Below are 18822 nucleotides of genomic sequence, written 5' to 3'. Positions count from 1 at the left end.
GTGCTCAAACGGCGAGGCAGCGGAGAGGCGTCAGGACATGTACGTAGTCGTATTGGGAATTCAACACCGCTAATCATGCATAGAAAGCTACCCGATGCCTTGCGAGTACGAAAAGAGAACCCTCTTACTCGACAGATAGGATAAACAGAAGGAATGAATGCAAACACGCAACTTAACTCCCCCCCCCATTCATCCTGAAATGGCATGCCACCCGTGACCCAGTTCAGCAGACCTCGGCACCTTCAGAAGGCACGAGACGTATGGGGGTGATGCAACGGAGCGGACGGAGGAGAGCGGACAGCGGGAGGGGGGACGGGCACACGGACAGGGGGGATGGGCTCACGGACAGCGGGAGGGGGGACGGGCTCACGGACAGCGGGAGAGGGGACGGGCTCACGGACAGCGGGGGGGGGACAGGCACACAGACAGCGGGAGGTGGGCGGGGACGGGCACACGGACAGTGGGAGGGGGCGGGAACGGGAGTAAAATATGCCGCTTACCTGCTAGCAACTCAATCGCGCAGCACACCCCTGCAAGGTACACGTTGCAAATGAAACCAAAATGCCGATACAAAAAAAACAAAACAACCGCCCACCGCCGGAATGACGTCACAAAGGGGCGGGATGAGAAAAATTAGATGGAAACGCCCACGAATCGCCTCGCAGAATGACGGACGCCTCTCTCTTCCAATGGCTAGCCTCCATTTATGGAGGTAGCCAATGGAACAGAGAGGCGGGACAACACACACATACTATTCTCAAAAGATTTTGCCTGCGCGAAACGCTGCTGCACAGCTGTTCGCCAGGCGAAACCTAAAAAGTGGTCCCCCTGGCTTTATAAACGGGTGAGCATATCAACGTATATAAAGCCGATCTATGCTCTTTGTCCAAAAATCACCAACAGCTTTAATCAAATGTATATTTCAATAATTTATAAAGTGCAATGGTTCGCCGCAAGTACAGTAACCCGAGGACTCCAAGCCCCAGAGAGCCTTACTGCATGCACCTGGAGGCGCTGACATCACTGCTGTGTGCCCAAGGGGGCCTAATTCATGCCTTGCGGCATCCGCTTTGCAGGAACCGCTTCGCCGCTAGTACAGTAACCCGGGTACTCCAAGCCCCAGAGAGACTTGCTGCACGAGCCTGGAGGCGCTGACATCACTGCTGTGCGCCCAGGGGAGCCCATTTAATGCCTTGCGGCACCCGCTTCGCAGAACGCTTGTGGGCGCGTGCCAGGCGAATCCCGGGCCAAGGGTGGGCCCGTCAGTGACTGGAGGAGACTGGGTAGGCCACCCCTCTGAAATCTACATCAATATTAGACTGTGTGGTAAGCAATTGCAAGCAATACGGGACTACGTAATTTGAGACTGGGACTTGAGAAATAACAAGTGTTAATCCCTGTTGCATATAATTGAATATTTAAAAAAGCATGAGCACTAGTAGACGTAAAGGGGCTGCTGGCACCCTGGACGATTTTATCATTAAGCAGAGTCACTTTTAACTCACGAAATACAGATAGCAGAGAGGCGCCTCTCGCTTGACCCCGCTAAGCTGGTCACATACACACAAACATGCTCACCAGCTATTAAGGTCGCACCACAGCCATCCAGGTTAAGTCCAATAGTAATTGTTAATAATGAGCAAAGAACATTAACCCCACCAATGCCACCTCTTGGTCATTTGGGTGATGTGGCAGATGGCTTTAATAAAACGGGCATGGCAACTAGGTTGAGTGCTCCAAAGATAACTGAAGAGCCAAAGGAGAAGGGGCAATCGGCAAAGCAGAGACATATAAATGGGCCCAGGAACACAAAAACAAATAAAATAGGAGAGTCTGGGCCTATGGTAAATTTAAATCACCATAATGAAAAACAAGCTGAAATCGAGAAAGAAACAGTTAGCATGCAGACAGAAACAGATTTTGGTATGCACCCATCCGAATTTATGGACAAGAAATTTAGCTCAATGGAAATAAAGATAGAGTAGTTGAAAACTGCAGTAGAACAACTGAAAAGCAGTAGTAATACCACCTATACTGAAAAAACTACAGGGACACACCTATTATCACAAGTTGAGGAGCCTTTAATACCAAGCCAAAATGATTAATGTGGGCAAGGAGGAATTACTAACAAAGCATATGCCTATGCTGACTAATAAGGATGCAGGCCCACAGAGTAGAATGCAGAGTACACACGATAACTCAGGTGGGTTACAAAAAATCTACACCTCACACGTAACCCCTAATGCACTTGAATTCCACACTGGCCTAGGCCAAATACAGAGCCCCAAAAGTACTGATCTCATACCTAATAATGATGTCCTTAGCCTGCCACCTGCCTCGCGCCCTTATGCATTAATTCTAGCTGGGGTCCCACCCCTTAAAAGAGAGCAAAAAGAATCATGGCATAATTTGCGAAATAAGATGGTTGATTGGTTAACTAAACATGAAAAGCTCCATCCTTCACATATGAAAGACATCCCTATGGTTCGCAGGGTAGGGTGGGTTGGGAAATTCCCAAAGAATATACTAGGTGATTGCGTAGTAGTAAATTTCCGGCGACCACAGTTGGCTCGAAAGATACTAAATACGCATGAAGAGATTTCCCCCCAAAGTAGCTGTATTACTGCCCTTCGTCTAGGATTCTTCTACAGGCCCCAAATTGAGAGTACTACCAATAATGATGGCATCCACGTAGCACTCTCAAATAGGTTCCGGGAACTATCAGGCCTAGACGCACTAGATTGACAACACAAGAAACAACATCCGGGAAATACGATACCTTGGATTATCCAGCCAAACTGCAAAAAGGCCCACATTTGCTTAACAAATGCCCATAATCCAGAAGCGTCACAGCACATCCCAGATTTTGCTAGGACGCAGAACAAAAAAAATATCAAGGGGAGGAGAATATACACTTCTCCCAAGGTAACTTGTAACTTCCTAGAGCCCCTCCCTGATTCTATGACTAATATTATAACAACCAATAAACCTAACCAATAGTACGAGGAATAGCTTATACCTAGATGTTGGACCGGGTAAACGGTGGGAAATACAGCTTATTTCACATAACATAGCAGGCCTTAATAGGAATCTCAGAAATAGGGAATGGCAAGGGATTATAGAGCAGAGCGATATTTGTCTCCTCCAAGAGACCTGGGCACTAGAAACTCCACATAGAATAGGATACAAGACATTCAATGTTGATGCCTTCCCGTTGGCTAGAGGCAGGCCATCTGGTGGCCTAGTTATTTGGGTAAGGATCAGCCTTGAAGTTGATTTAACCCAAATATGTGTACCATCGCATGATATGATTGGAATTAAAATAACTGCTAGGGATGGAATAAAATATATCTAATCAATATCTATAATAGACCAAGCCCAGCAACAAAGGAATCACTAGTGAGAGAACAACTTGATTCCTTTCTAAATAAGCTAGAGGCGAAGGCATGGGTAATTGTTGGTGGGGACTTGAACTGTAGGTTGGAACCAGTGGTGGGCTTTGATAACCTTTTCGAGGATGAAGATGCAGCAAATAATATCCCTATGGATAGAAAGTGATAAGATAGTGCCATGTACTCCGGCGGTGGCACAAATTATGAAATTAACTACAGGATATGGACTAAGAGCTTGTAATGGCCACCTACCCTCGGATAGACCGAGCGCTAATACATTTTGTAGAGGCAACTCTAAGAGTAACATAGATTATATAATGGTATCGGTAGAGTTCTGGTCAATTGCCCTTGATCTAAAAATAGAGCCTAGAACTGAGAGTGACCACAGACCCTTACAATTGACATTATCAGTGCAGTTATTTCGCTCTACCACCTTGTGTAGCGAGGAAAACAATACTCCCATGGATGATACCATAGTAAGTAACAACAGTCAAGCCCTTAAATGGCCATATATTCTAGGGAACAAACACTGTTTGGAATATATTTATAAGACCTTTGCGGAGACCATCGTGCCCTATATTGATAAACTACCAGGTCCAATTTCAATGTTAGAGTTACACAATGCTCTCATAGATGCACTAACTCCGTTGGTGAGTAATATACCGAAGGAAGGCAACGGAGGGAAGCAAGATGGGAAAAAAGGAACTAATCCCTGGTATAACAAGGAGTGCCGTGAAGCAAAGGCTGAACTAATAGTGGCAATAAAAAACAATAATGTAACTTACATAAGGGAGAATAGGACTAGGTATAAAAGAACTAGTAGAAAAAAAAATTGGGATGATGAGATCTGGGCAGATTCAATAAGTGTTGCGAAAACTAAGGACCAGCTAGGCTTTTGGAGATTAATAGCAAAAGCGAATAGGTCAGGTAGAGGCACTAAGGATCTTTTCCTTGATGCTAATTCCTGGGTTGAACACTTTACAAGTCTTTATGCTGCTGCTGAAACCAATCAGTCCTATACTATTGATGACTTAGCATTAAACCAAAAGACTGCCAACATACATTTTAGCTTGGAGTAAACTACTATGGCAATTGATGCAGTAAAACCAGGGAAGGCTCCTGGCCCTGATAAAATACCAGGAGACCTGTTAAAGCATGATATTGATGTCTGGGGTACATATAATAATAGTTTATGCAACCCAATAGCCTTGGGAACGTCAATAACCAAGTCATGGAAAGGGGCAGAAATTGTGACGATTTTTAAAAAGGGTAACCGTTATGACCCCGTAAACTATCGCCCAGTCAGTTTAATAGATATTTTACAAAAGACTTATGCCAGGCATAGTTTAAACAGATTAAATGACTAGATAGAAGAAAAAAAATTGCTTTCAAAATTCCAGGCAGGATTCAGAATTAAAACCAGCACAATCGATCAGGTTTTCAGATTTATATGCCTTTGCTGGAAATATATGCATTTAATAAAGGGCCACTTGTACATTGCTTTCGTAGACCTGAAAGCAGCATTCGCCTCGATACCTCAGACCTTACTCTGGGATTCATTAAAATGCCAAGGGGTACCCAGCAAATTGCTCATGCAAATAGTGAGACTACACGAGGACAATTTCGCAAAAGTGAGATGGGGCCCACGGTAGAACTTACCAAACAAATCCCTGTAAGAGGAGGTTGTGCCAGGGGTGTGTACTGGCACACATTTTATTTTCTTTATATGTAAACGATATCCCTGAGTTCTTGTATTGCTGTGCGAATGATGCCCCTAAGTTGTGGGGAGATTTGGTGCCACCATTATTATTTGCTGATGACACCATATTAATATTGCAGACCCCCAAAGGACTACAATGCTTAATGGACCGTTTTTATACATATTGTACTATTAAAGGCCTTGAAATAAATTCCAGCAAAACCAAGTATATGTCGATAAACCCGCATAGATTGTTTAAAAAGAACTTAGTTCTAAACAATGAGAAATTAGAGTATGTGCAGAGTGTTACTTACTTGGGTATAACCTTAGACACAAAAATGTGTTGGAAGCCACAGTTGGAAGAAAATAAGATAATTCTGCTCCAAAACACAGTACCGATAACTAAAAAACATGGAAGCAGTATTTCGAAAGCGGTTTCTCCGGCCTTGGACATAAAGTACAATCTGCCTCTCTTTATGGGGCTGAAATATGGGGGCCCTATTGCAAAAATATTTTTTAATTGAGAGCAAATAAATTCTTTAGAAAAATATGAAGTCTTGCAATACGAACACCCCTAATTCGGATTATTATGGATCTGAATGTCAAACGCACTGATCATTCTGCTCTATTAAGGGTTGTATTACTAAACAACTACCACTTAAACAACGAATGCCTAAATCACAAGGCTCAACCACTACCAAAGGCAAACCACTACGTTCTGTACAACGAATCACTAAACCAATTTTCAAATTTTCATATTACCGGAATCTACTACTAGTAGTGGTAGATTCCGGTAATATGAAAATATGAAAATATTTTCATATATTTTCATATTACCGGAATCTACCACTAGTAGTGGTAGATTCCGGTAATATGAAAATATGAAAATTGGTTTAGTGATTCGTTGTACAGAACGTAGTGGTTTGCCTTTGGTAGTGGTTGAGCCTTGTGATTTAGGCATTCGTTGTTTAAGTGGTAGTTAAAAAAACGCATGTTTGAAACACGGAGATAAATGTAACAGTTATGTTACGTCAGGAGCGTTTATAAACTGGTTTAAGTCATTAAACATCAGATCCAGGGAACGCTATATAATCATAGTTAATAAAGAAACGGTGGGTAAATGTTTTATTAGGAGCAACAGAAAACATGTATTGTTTGGAGCAACATGGGAATAGAAATTTTAATAACTCCAACGGCCATTTTACAAAAAGGTCTCTTAGAAAATCTATTAAAAAAAATGGATTGCAGTACATATTTCTTTTTTGTAAAAATAATTCACTTAAATAAAAAAGAAAAGACGTCCATCCACCGTTTTGTAACTATTTCAACTTTTACAACCAAAGATAACAGTCACATTGAGCACTGATCTTAATCACATCACTGTAAAACAAACCAACACTGCCATCTACTGGCCTAACACGCCAAATTAAAACAAATCAATATTTCTACATTGTAGTTAAAATCAGGAAATGTACAAATGAATACTAAATTAATAAAAATATCGATAAATCAACATCCTGTTCCAAATTATTTTATTATAATTGCACTTGCATTTAAGATTAATTATTTACATTTTGACACTTTCCTCTGGTTTAGTAAGTCGTGGTTCAGGTGGTCGTTTGTTTGTGTACAGTAGTGGTTAATGAGGTCGTGATTCGGGTAAAGGTCGTGGTTAAGGATTTGTGGTTTAATACACTCGTTGTTAAGAATTTGTTGTTCAGGCTGTTTCCCCTATTAAGACCTCTCTTGTTCTGGTTAAGACTTTGGACAACCACAGAATTGAAACATCATATAGAAGGCCTATAGGAGATATTGAAGAATGACCCGAGCTGGGATATTCTATGGCTCAAGCATGTTTCTTCTTGGTTCATGAAGTTGGGCCTACCCCATTTTTGGGAAGATCCAACCCAGCTGGTATCACTGTCAAAGAAAATGCTAAAATCAACTTTTTGGGCTTATATCCAAAATAGTGTGTTACATAGTTCTACTACAGGGACACTAACAACTAAGTTCCTTCTTTTTAAAGATGTACCAAATTTTGAGCCATTCGTGGATGAGGTGCGCCCACAATTAGCTAAATCTTTATATATAAAGTTTAGATATGATGTGCTACAAACAAATGCTAATAAATCTAGATGGAGTAGTAATCGTGGAAGCAAAAATAATGAATTGTGTGTGTTATGCCAAAGTGAAGCCAAAGAAAATGATTTGCATGTACTATTTTTCTGCCCATTGTATGATAAACCTAGGAAGAAATGGATTATACCCATTTGCAAAAACTTGAATACCAGGTTCTGCAAAGAGGCAGAGAGAATTCTGAAAACTGATACATTGCAACCAATTGTTTTTAGCATGAGCAGGTACTTATTTAATGTAAGTCTAATGAGAACCTAAGCTGGGCTAAAGCTTTGATAGCGGATGATATGGTAAACAAAGGTATAATCTGAACAAAATTGCATACGCACTTTTTGACCTTGCACACAGCACTTTACGATTTTGCACATAGCGGCTTAAAGCTAACATATGCCCACTTCGATTGAATTGTGGAATAACGGAACTGTGATTTAAACCTGTATTGATGAAAATTGTAGCACCATGAAGTCCTAAAGGTATTCCATGAGGAAGTGTAAATAACGGAACAAGGTCATTGGATTAGAAACAAATGTTTTTATGAACACTAATGCCTGCATTTTAGATATGTACGGTATATTATATGGTTTTAACAGCTATAGTGGGGGGTAGGTTCCAGCCTTTATATTTGACTCTATAAGCCCTCATTGCGATGCATAATATTTGCATTTTTTATCAATGGTATTTGGATTATTGGAAAGTGATTTTATATGTATCTTTTATGGTTCTAAATGAATCGAAATAAAGACATTTTGAATTTAAATTTGAATTTGATTGTTGAAAAAAAATGTGTAATACAGTTTTTTTTTAAATCAACATGTCTCTGAGTCTGCCTCTAAACATTTTTCAGCCCACAAAATGTAATCATAAAAACAACCAACAGAGGGCCTTGCACTGCTGCTGAAGAGCACAGAGCTGCAGCTAGAAGTGCTTTAGAAAAAATATGGTAAGTTCTCCTGGGTTATTGATGTAATGACCCAGAAGACCTTCTTTTTTTATTTTAATGTTGCTGGGGAGCTGCTATAATTCCTATACTTGTGCTCTCTCCATGCACAGTGTTGTAATCAATGATGTCATCTAAAATGTTGCAGTGATGTTAGCATAGAATGTAATATGTGAGGTAATTAGCAGTGAATGGCGAGGGTGCAAATTATACTGTGTGCGCCCAGAAACCTCTGCTGGCACCTGCAGTTACTAAGCCTTATATCATCTCAATACATATACTGCACCCATTTTGCGAGAGTACCTCGAGGCCATTTTCTCATCTGTATGCACTTACATACATCTCACACGTGTGCGCCTTGCCCCCTCTCATTAGTGTGCTCCCTGCCCCTATTACCTATGTAAAACTACTCATGTCACTTGCATTCACCTGATATCAATCACCGGTGTGCAAATAGAAGTTCCCTTACCGATTTGCACCTATCTCTCACTTGTGTAATTTAATTGCTCTCACCTGTGTGCACACAGACCCTGTCATCACTATGCACAGAGCTACAGCAAGCTACTCAAACTTAAATTGGACACATTTATTGTATGAAGTCTACCATCTCTTCTCGCACAGCCCCATCTATTCTGTGTGCATGTCACCTCACTCTCATTTCCATGGGCCTGGCTTCCACTCGCCTCTGAACCTTTGATAAGCAGGTATTTAAAAATTATTTCCTGTGTGTATGTAGGCCCTACTTACCTGTAAGCACCAATCACTCTGTTGCCTGTTTGCACCTTCCAGCCCTCCCCTATGTGCACCTCATTTATTTACATAGACCTACCTCATCTGTGTACAAGTACTTCCCCACTCACCTCTAGGAAACTTTATGTACACCCTTTCAAATGTAGGTACAAGAATTCCTTTACCGTGTTTGCACCAATCCTTCTCTTACCTGTATCTACTGATTACCCTTGCACTTATGTTTAGCCAGACCCTCACCTTTTTGTATGTAGACTCCTCTTGCCTTAGTCACTCTGCCGCCTTTCACATCTCACAATTTTAAGACAAGCACAACTGTACACATGACACATGCGGCAGAATGATAATCTTAACAGCACACACAGCCAGACACATGAAAACACACACACACACACCTAGATGCTAATTCCTTATCCACAACCAGGTATATAGGTTGAGGCACACATTTGCAGGATTCAGAGCAAGAAACAATTTTCAAACCATCACACATATGGTTAGAGATGTATTCCTAAATAGGCACTGCCAAACATATATAACTAACACCCACATAGGACACACACAAAAACAAGCATATTCCTAATAAGCACATGATCTTAACACACACATCCAGAGCCTACCCATACTCACAATATATTGCGCACACACACACACACACTCCCTTCACATAAAACACACAGAGCATATAGAGCAGCAATTAAAGCTGCCCCAACACAGAAAGATCCAGCGCTTGTTGCTGCTGTGCATAGCTGTGGTTGCATTCTATTGTCCAATGTTGACTTTAATTTACCAATAAGCCATAGATACGATGATGTGATGTCACTAAGAAGGAAGTTGTTGTGTGAAAGAGAAAAGGTGAATCTAGAAAGAAAGAAGGGAAGAGCGAAAGGAGTGTGAAATGCACAAGAAAAGGGAAAAAGAAAAGAGAGCGAGAAGGAGGGAAGGAAATGAAATGGACCGAAATCTCCTTGGCACATCTAGGATTGACACAACCTGTGCTATCTGGGGGCTTGAGACTGGACAGGTCTTGGAGAGAGCAAACCTGGCATCTGGTCATGTTAAGATCCAGCTTATCGCCCATGATAAAGCAGTGTATGAGGGGTATGCCTTCAGCCGTGCAGGAGGTGGACGTGATATGCCTGCATTTGTTGGTACAGCTGACTATGGGAGCATGTTTGACCTTCAACACTTAGAACATAGTCCTATTATATATGAAGATCCTCAGCACCACCCATTGCTGCGCCTTTGTTGGAATAAACAGGATCCAAACTATATTGGTACAATGGCCATGGATGGAATAGAAGTGGTGGTTTTGGATGGTAGAGAGCCGTGCACTACGTTTGCTAGAACCACGCAGCCGCGGCCCGTGGAGGGAGTTGCGGTGGGGCGAAAGGCGGGGCGGGGGAGGGGCAGGGTGGGGGATGCTAAAAACCGGAGTATGGATAGTTGGAGGTAAGTAAACAATGTAATTAATAAAACGAATTTCGTAGCGCGCCCTGCATTGCAAAATGCGATGCAGCGTGCAAAATGCGATGCGGGGCGCGCTACGAAATTAGTTTTATTAATTAAATTGTTTACTTACCTCCAACTATCCATACTCCGGTTTTTAGCATCCCCCACCCTGCCCCGCCCCGCCTTTCGCCCAACCGCAACTCCCTGTACGGGCCGCGGCTGCCACAGACCATGCGTCAACGGGATTGCCTGGGCTCCACATTCTTCCTGTCACATCTGTACTGCTGCAGATGATCACCAGGCTCTCCTATGGGAAATCCAACAGATGCCACATGATATTGAAGGCCCTATACTGCAGAAGGAGAAGTTAACAATGTGCAGTTGGCCTCTACCCAGCCTGATTGGATAGTCATCTGCTACAACAACTGTTTGGAGATTTTGAGTGTGTGACATGAGTGAACCTGGCAGCTGAACTAGTGAATACAATTATTCTCTCGATCCTCTGCACTCAGATCCTTAATCATTTCCCCTATGACCAACAACAGAACAGGAGGCCTGATTCACAAAGGTAAGCTGAGACGAAAGTCTAACTTTACGTCTTTCGGTATTCACAAAGGCCATTTACGAGCTGTAAAGTTAGACTTTTGTCTCAGTTAAGCTTAAGTGTCGCTCTTAAGTTCAACTGAGACCAGGACAATTGGTCTCCGTTAAACTTAAGACTGAAACTTGAGTTAACTGAGACAAAAGTCTAACTTTACTACTCATAAATGCTCTTTGTGAATACCGAAAGTTGTAAAGTTAGACTTCCGTCACAGTTTACCTTTGTGAGTTGGGCCCTGAGATTTTAAGGGCCAGTATTTCTCATCACCTTGCTCCACCAAAAGATTCTGTGGGCTGACTACAAGACTCAGCTGATCGAATGACACTTGGACCTTCTCTATGTCACATAGGAACTTATATTTAGTCTGAAATCTCAATTAAAATGTTTTATTTAAAATAAAAAGAGGTGAAGAAAAGAAGCAAAAAGGAGAAAGGTGTCAGGGAAAAAAATAGGTCAGAACAAAGAAGAAAGGTAAAAAGAGGAGAGGGCAAAGAGTAGAGATTATTAAGAGGTTGTGGAACAACATCCTCATGTCTGAATATATGAAGGCCTGCCTCAACACACCATAGGATGAGATTCTATTTTAGATTCGATTGAAGAAAAAGGTTGTCTGAATCTAGTAAGGATAAAATGCGTGAAAAGACATGACCCTTCCCCAGATGATAGCAAAGGCTCCTACCCTTGATAAATGTCTCCTTCTTAAACATATAAATGAAGTGAATGGTCGACTTAGGAGGAAAAATTATAATATGCCACCATCTGATTCAGCCTTACCAGGGCATCCTGATACACGTTGGTCCACTGAACCTGTTTTGCTTGGTTGCCCGCCAGGACCATCGGACGCCCCAAAACATCCAGGTACTCCTGGAAGAAAATAGAAAGAAACCACAATCAGACAGTTGCACATACCACTTCTTTGCTGCCTTATTTGACCTTTCGGCATCAACACAATATCCCATCTCTACACCATGTCTATCAGCAGCCTACTCCTGATTAAAGACAGCATGTACAAATGATTTCCATTATGATATCGGGGCAAAGACTTAGAGCACCAATGTCATATGATTCTAACATAAGGCGGAACATCTCATTAGGTGAACATTGAACATTGGAATGTCTCCTCCTTGAAACAAATGCAATCACAGCACAAAGACTGTTTTATGGTGAATACGGTACACTTTTTTAGAAGCATTCTTCTAATATTGCTAATTGAGAGGCCACTTAAAAAATGAGGGAGAGGAAACTAGCCTTTTAGGGCAACCCATAACTTTGAGACAAATGTTAGGGGACCTACCTTGGATGATTAATTTTTTCTCTATGTTTTTAATTATTTTGCATAAACATTTAACCACTTGGATGCTAAGGCACTCCCAGGCTTCTACTCTAATTTCCATTGAAATGAATGGGCACTCCATGACGAGTTACCCTTGTCATTAGTTAATAACATTGCTTTAATCCTGTTATTTTGAAGGGTATCTATGGCCTGCCCTTCTTTTCTAAGGAAGACTCTGCAATCCCTCCTTTTATTCATTCTTGGCCAAGATCTCACCTAATGGTGACTTATGTTGGTTTTTGGTCAGCCCACTGCGTATCTTTGGTTGGCTTTCTTAAAAATCTCATCTGTTTACTTTATATTAAGTGGGTTTTCATCTCTATGGAAGGTGGGTGTGTTTTGTTGCTCTCTGCCTTGCGTGCTACATCCCCTCCACGTTCTACTTAGATTTTATTTTTTTTTTAATTCCCCCAAAACTCTCCTTTGTTGCTCCCCTGCCCCTCCCTATTGCCCCAACTCATGCGGGGCAGCGTTCAGCTGCTTCCATTGGCCCCTCCTCTAATGCTCTCTGCTCCTCCCTGGAACAATCCTATTGAGGAAGCCCAACAGCTGCAACTTGCTACGGGACTGCTTATTTTGCCACAATGTGCTTTTGGATTGATCTTTTTATGTTTACCACTCCAAGATTGACATCTACCATTTTGGAATGGTAAATTAAAAAAAGACAAAATGGACGCCACTGCAACATGACGTATGCTTGCAAGCACGATGATGCTTGTGCACGAATTTTATCATGCTGCCACAGCTATTATCTTTTTTATAGCATTGGCTAAAAGCATTTTTTTCACTTTATACTGCAGCTGATCAACGAAAAGGTCATCAACGCCTTTCAAAAGAGAGTCCTATTGGCTTTGCAGCTGCTTGTTTTCGTTTGTAACTTAACCCTGTCACCAACTCCTATTTTACTTACCTGGCTGTGTTGCTTACCATTTCCAACACTATATTTCTGTCCTATTTATTTTGTTTAACTTCCCAATTTTGTTAACTCTTTTTTTGACCCATGAGTTTTGTGGGCTACAACTAACATGTCACACCCTCTACAATGCATGCCAAATTCTTTCTTTCCATGCCTTTAAATTCAAATTGAAAGAGGTTAATGTTTGACATCAGCATAGCCTAAATCTATGTAAAATCAGCTCCTAGAGACCGAACTTCCTTATTATCACTGCCATCCAGTAACTCAATAACATTCAAGGGACTATAGTGAACATGAGAGCGTTGCAATATGGAAGATACCGGAAGATCTGAATAAGACCGGAAATTGTACGAAGGGGCAAGTTATGAACTCTGGATAGAAAGGCATTAAATACATCAGGTGAACACCTGCAACAGGTAGTGAGATCTGAGTGAATTAGAAACAGTCAGAAAAAAGGTGTTGAGCGGTCTAAGAGCCGCAATCATACCTATCCCATGAAAGGCTGAAGAATTCAATATGCTGGTGGCACTTCACTCTATGTTAAATCATCTTATCCATCTGAATTTACTATAGTGAAACCTTTCCTCAAAAACTGACAAATTAGATACATTCCTTCTCCCTGAAACTAAATCCAGTAAATCTGAATAGCGGCTCCTCTCCTCCATGGAAACATCCCCTCCTGTCAAAAGCTGGGTTCTTCAGCTCTCACATCAATATCACTCCAAAATAGAACCCCTCTGCTAAATCGTTAGGTTTGATTATCAAACAAAATCTTACTTTGTTACCTAACTTTGAAAGCTTGCCTAATTCCAACTAAGAAAACTAAATGTATACATCTCTAATACTGACTTCAGAACAGCAGTGTAGGCCTAAATCCTCATGTACTTCCACAAGACATCGGCCTTCCAAAGTGCACTGTGACAGCCCTCAAAATCATTCTCGATATAGCAGCTTGCCTTATCAAGGGTGCAACAAATTCAGACACTATAAGAGCTTTCAGAAAGAACTGTTCTTCATTAAAGGTAGAAGTTACTTTTTAAGATGGCTGCCATTATGTATAAAGTGCAACACATTGGTTACCCCAGCAGTAGAAAAAGCAATTTGGACACCCCAGAAAGTGAGAGAAACACTCACCACTGCTAAGCAGTAGCGGTCGGTTGTGGGAGTAGCTGCCGGGCGGTGACGTGGGGAGGGGGAAGGGGAGGGGCAGGGTGGGAGGTGGTAGGTCTCTATTGATTACATAGGATTATATGCAAGTAAACATATAAATAAATAAAACACATTTTGTTGCGCGCACTGCAGCCCCAAATGCAATGCAGTGCACGCAACGGAATTTGCTTTATTTATTTATATGTTTATTTACCTGTTAATCCTCCGTAATCCACAGATTACTACCTCCCCACCCTGCCACTCCCCTTCCCCGCGTCACCGCCCGGTATCTACTCCCACCACCAACCGCTACTGCTGCTAAATCCCAATAAATTGAAATTAACTCCTATAAAGAACCTCAAATCTGATCCTTAAGCTGCTAGTATTTTGAAACACCTTTTCAAAATTCTCCTGGCAAACTAGATAGTGCACTCACTCTAACTCTATGTGCTTACATTTAATAAATAGTACTGCAGGCACAAAATGAATAACATCAGTAACAATTGTCACACTGCAATCTTTTGCAAGTTTCTAGACAAGCAGGTGCAAAATAAGCATGCACCACCAGGATTGGAAAAACGTAAATACATGGCTCTTTCCAAGAAAGGACTAATGTGGTCTTGGGCCTAGGAAGCTGTAGGAGAAGCAGGTTGATCCTGTGTATTTTGGTTTCCTTACCGGTATACGACAGCACCAAGATACCCGTTAGGTGAACGATGCACTTTATAAGTGTATTTTATTATAGTATTGTGGCTCACCAGGACATGCATTACGGTTTTGGAGCTGCACGTGCCACCTCAAAGTATTAATTGGTTACCACGTGTACAGAGCCGGTGGTAGCCATTCTCAACATGAAAGTTCTTCATGGAAGGCATCTTCTCTGGACTTTATAGGAGGAAAGAATTATCCACCCTCTTTCTTCCATCATTTAAACCAAGGACTTGGTCAGTGGAGAACTTAAGTTGTCAGCTGCAAATGTGAAGGTCCTACGAGTCGTAGGAAGGCTATCACAAGATCTCGGTATAAAAGCAAATGGTTGATAGGATTTTACTGATCCTTGTCATGTTCATACTTCCGATGTGTGCACTTGACAGACCCTTAAAACTCGTTGGTGCCTACAGAAACAGGGCTGTAATCTCCCTTTGTATGTTTTATAATGTAACAAAGAATCAGCTCTCTTGGGCCCTTCATTTGTTTCTTCAGTTAATGAGTCCTACTTCCCACTGGGAAAGCAGTCTAAAGCTATGGACCCACAAGCACACACACACACTCTCTGAACCTGTAGGATTTTACAAAGCCTGTTAAACAAAACTTGTGTTAAATAAGATGTCTTTTGAGCTGTTACATTAGCCCTATGAATTGTTGGACTACAACATACAAGCACCTCAGAAAGATTTGGTTTTCATCTGGAACAAATAGTATTTAGAACATTGGAATGTTGGGAGCTCCATTGAAAACAGTGGAGTGCTCCGGGCTTCTAATGGCCGGAAGAAACCTGGGGCATCAACATTCCACGAAGCCCAAGGGGATTTCAACCACCTCTGGCTCCATGAGGCCTTGTTTTAGAAAATGTTGCCTTCTAGGGGTAGAATGCTCTAATAGCCTTAGAGCCCTCCGTAGCAGTCTCAATCGGCCATTAGAACATGGGAATGTTGGGTGCTCTATTGAAAACGATGGAGTGCTCCGGGCTTATAATGGCTGGTATAAGCCTGGAGCTCCAACATTACAATGTTTCTTTGTTCACAGCTCTGGCTGTGAACAAAGGCTTCAGGGAGCCTGGGGGGATTCCAATCCCCTCACGCTCCCATAAGGCATTGTTCTTTTTTGTTAGAACATTCTGCCCTATAGTGGCAGAATGTTCTAATAGCCTTATAGCCCTTCTTAGCTGGGCTATACCGGCTATTAAAGTCCCTCTCCCTTGTTTAACGCTGGAGAGGGCCTTTAAAAGCCGGTATAGCCCTCTACGGCAGGTTATAAGGATATATTAAAGGCCCACTCCAAAGACCCACTCCCAACAGAAGGCTGGCCTTTAATGGCTGGTAGAGCCCGCAACGGCTGCTCCAAGGCAGTATGAGAACACATGACAAAGGATTTTTACACATCCACCTAAATGAAGAACTGGGGATTCTGGTATAATTTTTTGAACTCACATGACTCTTCTTCAGAAAAAAGCTCCATTTGCTCTCTTTGAGGTTTTTTTCTACAATCCTTGACATAACAGACTGAGAATATAGATCTATCCCTCTCTTTTCATTGACTACTATGAAACAGGGCAAGTTGTATTGTTTCCTGCTTCCTGCACCGGCAACTGCAAATCTTCTCCACTGCAGAGAACATTTGTGCATATCCTTTAATCAGCACGGTTGGTGCTGAATACAGATAGACTTTGTAAGCACTCATCGTTAGGTTTGCTGCCCACTATTGACTGACTAGTGTCAAACAGTTGTTAAGACTTAATGGAGTGGAGTAAATGTCTCCGTCCATCCTGAACATAATCTGTTGATGTCTCTCCTCCTCTCCTTTCAACTGAAGCTGGTTTACAGCTGCTACCGGGGTGAGTGTATGAGAGAGAGAGAGATTGGGGAAGGATGACATTAACCACCCTGAGATTAATTTCACCCCCAAGTTAGTCATGCTCCCAAATTACCAAATCGAACCCTAGAGTGAGCAAATACAAAGATGCACCTTTCCTTTTTCACCTGGGTTAAACTCAGCAGATTTGTCACTGGAGACAAACACTGACAAGATAATTTAAATGTTGGATTACTGTAGAATAAGGTTTAATTATGTTTTTTGGGGGCCAAAGTTGAAAGAGGATCAAGGAGCGATTTCACCAAATGATGACCATCTTAAATTCAGAAATCCTAGCATATTTGGCATGAACACTATCAATTTTATGGACATGGGAGCGTGTGAACGGCAGCACCATAATAATTCCAAATAGGGCTTGGCAACATGGAATATGGAGGAAAGATAAATGGTCCAGATATTTAGAGTTCCGAGAATGGGAAGGGCTTTAAACTTAAGCACTACATACCCAATTTAAATGGGGGATTTTTGGATGTCTTGGAGTTCCTTGTAGGGTTTCTGTACTAAATGAGCAACCAGAACCATTTTAACAGTGAGAGGCAGCAAAATGGGCATACCGTCGCATTTACTTTTTATACATAATGAGCCCACCTAATAAAAAGGGCTCATGTCTTTTAAAGATTGCTTTAGATCTGCCCCTATGTACCCATTTACTTGTGTGGCAGAGAACTTGGAATCAATAGCACAATGCAATGAGGTATCAACCATATTGCCACAAGCCATCGAATATCCAGGCTAGAGCAGCAAGAAAACTGTGAATTTACTGCCTTTGCCCTATTAGCGAAGTAGAACTGGTCGATTGGGTGTAGGCTATTATAGCCTTATAGCCCGCCGTAGAGGCTATACTGGCTATTAAAGGCCCTCTCCAGCGTTAAAGGCCCCGACCCGAAGGTGAGGGCCTTTAACAAGGGAGAGGGACTTTAATAGCCGGTATAGCCCAGCTACGAAGGGCTATAAGGCTATTAGAACATTCTGCCAGTAGAGGGCAGAATGTTCTAACAAAAAAGAACAAAGCCTTAGGGGAGCGTGAGGGGATTGGAATCCCCTCAGGGTCCTTGAAGCCTTTGTTCAGAGCCAGAGCTGTGAACAAGGAAACATTGGAATGTTGGAGCTCCAGGGTTATACCAGCCATTATAAGCCCAGAACACTCCATTGTTTTCAATGGAGCTCCCAACATTCCAATGTTCTAATATGTCTTCATGTCCCATGAATTCTACATAGCGGGCTCAGTTGGAGGCTAGTTATCATGCACATCTGTCAGAGGTCGGTAGTCTGGTTACTGAGTAGGTGCGGTCTCATTAGACCTCTGTGGAGAAAGGATTGCACTCATAGACTTCTGGGCGAAGTAGTCCCAAGGATGTACAGTATGTGGTGGCATCTCCAACATAAGATGCACCAGGGACAGGCAGTGGGCATGCAAAGACCTCTTCAGAAGTGTCTGCACAGGGACTCAAAAGGGATGAATGTCAGGTGAGAGGCAGCCAGGAAGACAATCACTCTCAGTATGTCTCTCTCACCACAGTCTCTAGTTGCCTTCCTTTATCCTGCTATGTTCCCTTGTTATCGCCTTAACAATTTGGCAAATAACTCATCATGCCACACTGATTTCTGCTCTTTTCTTTCCAGTCCCATCTCTTTTGTCCCTGCCCTCTTTCATTCCCCCGTACAGCCTTTTAACTCCAGAGGCTGAAGAAAACCCCTTAATTTGAGCGTACAGCCATTAGCTGTGATCTGAGCAGCCCGTTTCCTGGGTGCTAATAGCTTATCGCTGGCCCTCCATCTTCAGCTGCCTGATTTAATAGCTTGATGGATTCTTTGCTATTTCCAGCTTCCATCCACGCTGCTTGGAAACCTCACCAAGGAACAAGCTCGCT

General features: G+C 42.1%; 1 protein-coding gene and 1 pseudogene across 1 annotated transcript in view; one reads left to right on the top strand and one right to left on the bottom strand.

The window, feature by feature from the left end:
* Positions 1-18822, bottom strand: part of CACNA2D2 (calcium voltage-gated channel auxiliary subunit alpha2delta 2) — a 1696410-nt gene that overhangs the window by 314230 nt on the left and 1363358 nt on the right. Inside the window, exon 15 of the mRNA XM_078661304.1 lies at positions 11736-11825. Within this exon, the coding sequence (XP_078517430.1) occupies positions 11736-11825 (90 nt within the window). The remainder of the gene's footprint in view (positions 1-11735; positions 11826-18822) is intronic.
* LOC144782572 (DDB1- and CUL4-associated factor 7 pseudogene) lies at positions 9807-10810 on the top strand (annotated as a pseudogene).

The sequence above is a fragment of the Lissotriton helveticus genome, chromosome 9 (genome assembly GCF_964261635.1).
Source record: "Lissotriton helveticus chromosome 9, aLisHel1.1, whole genome shotgun sequence".
NCBI lineage: Eukaryota > Metazoa > Chordata > Amphibia > Caudata > Salamandridae > Lissotriton > Lissotriton helveticus.
This window is presented reverse-complemented; position numbering and strand designations above follow the sequence as displayed.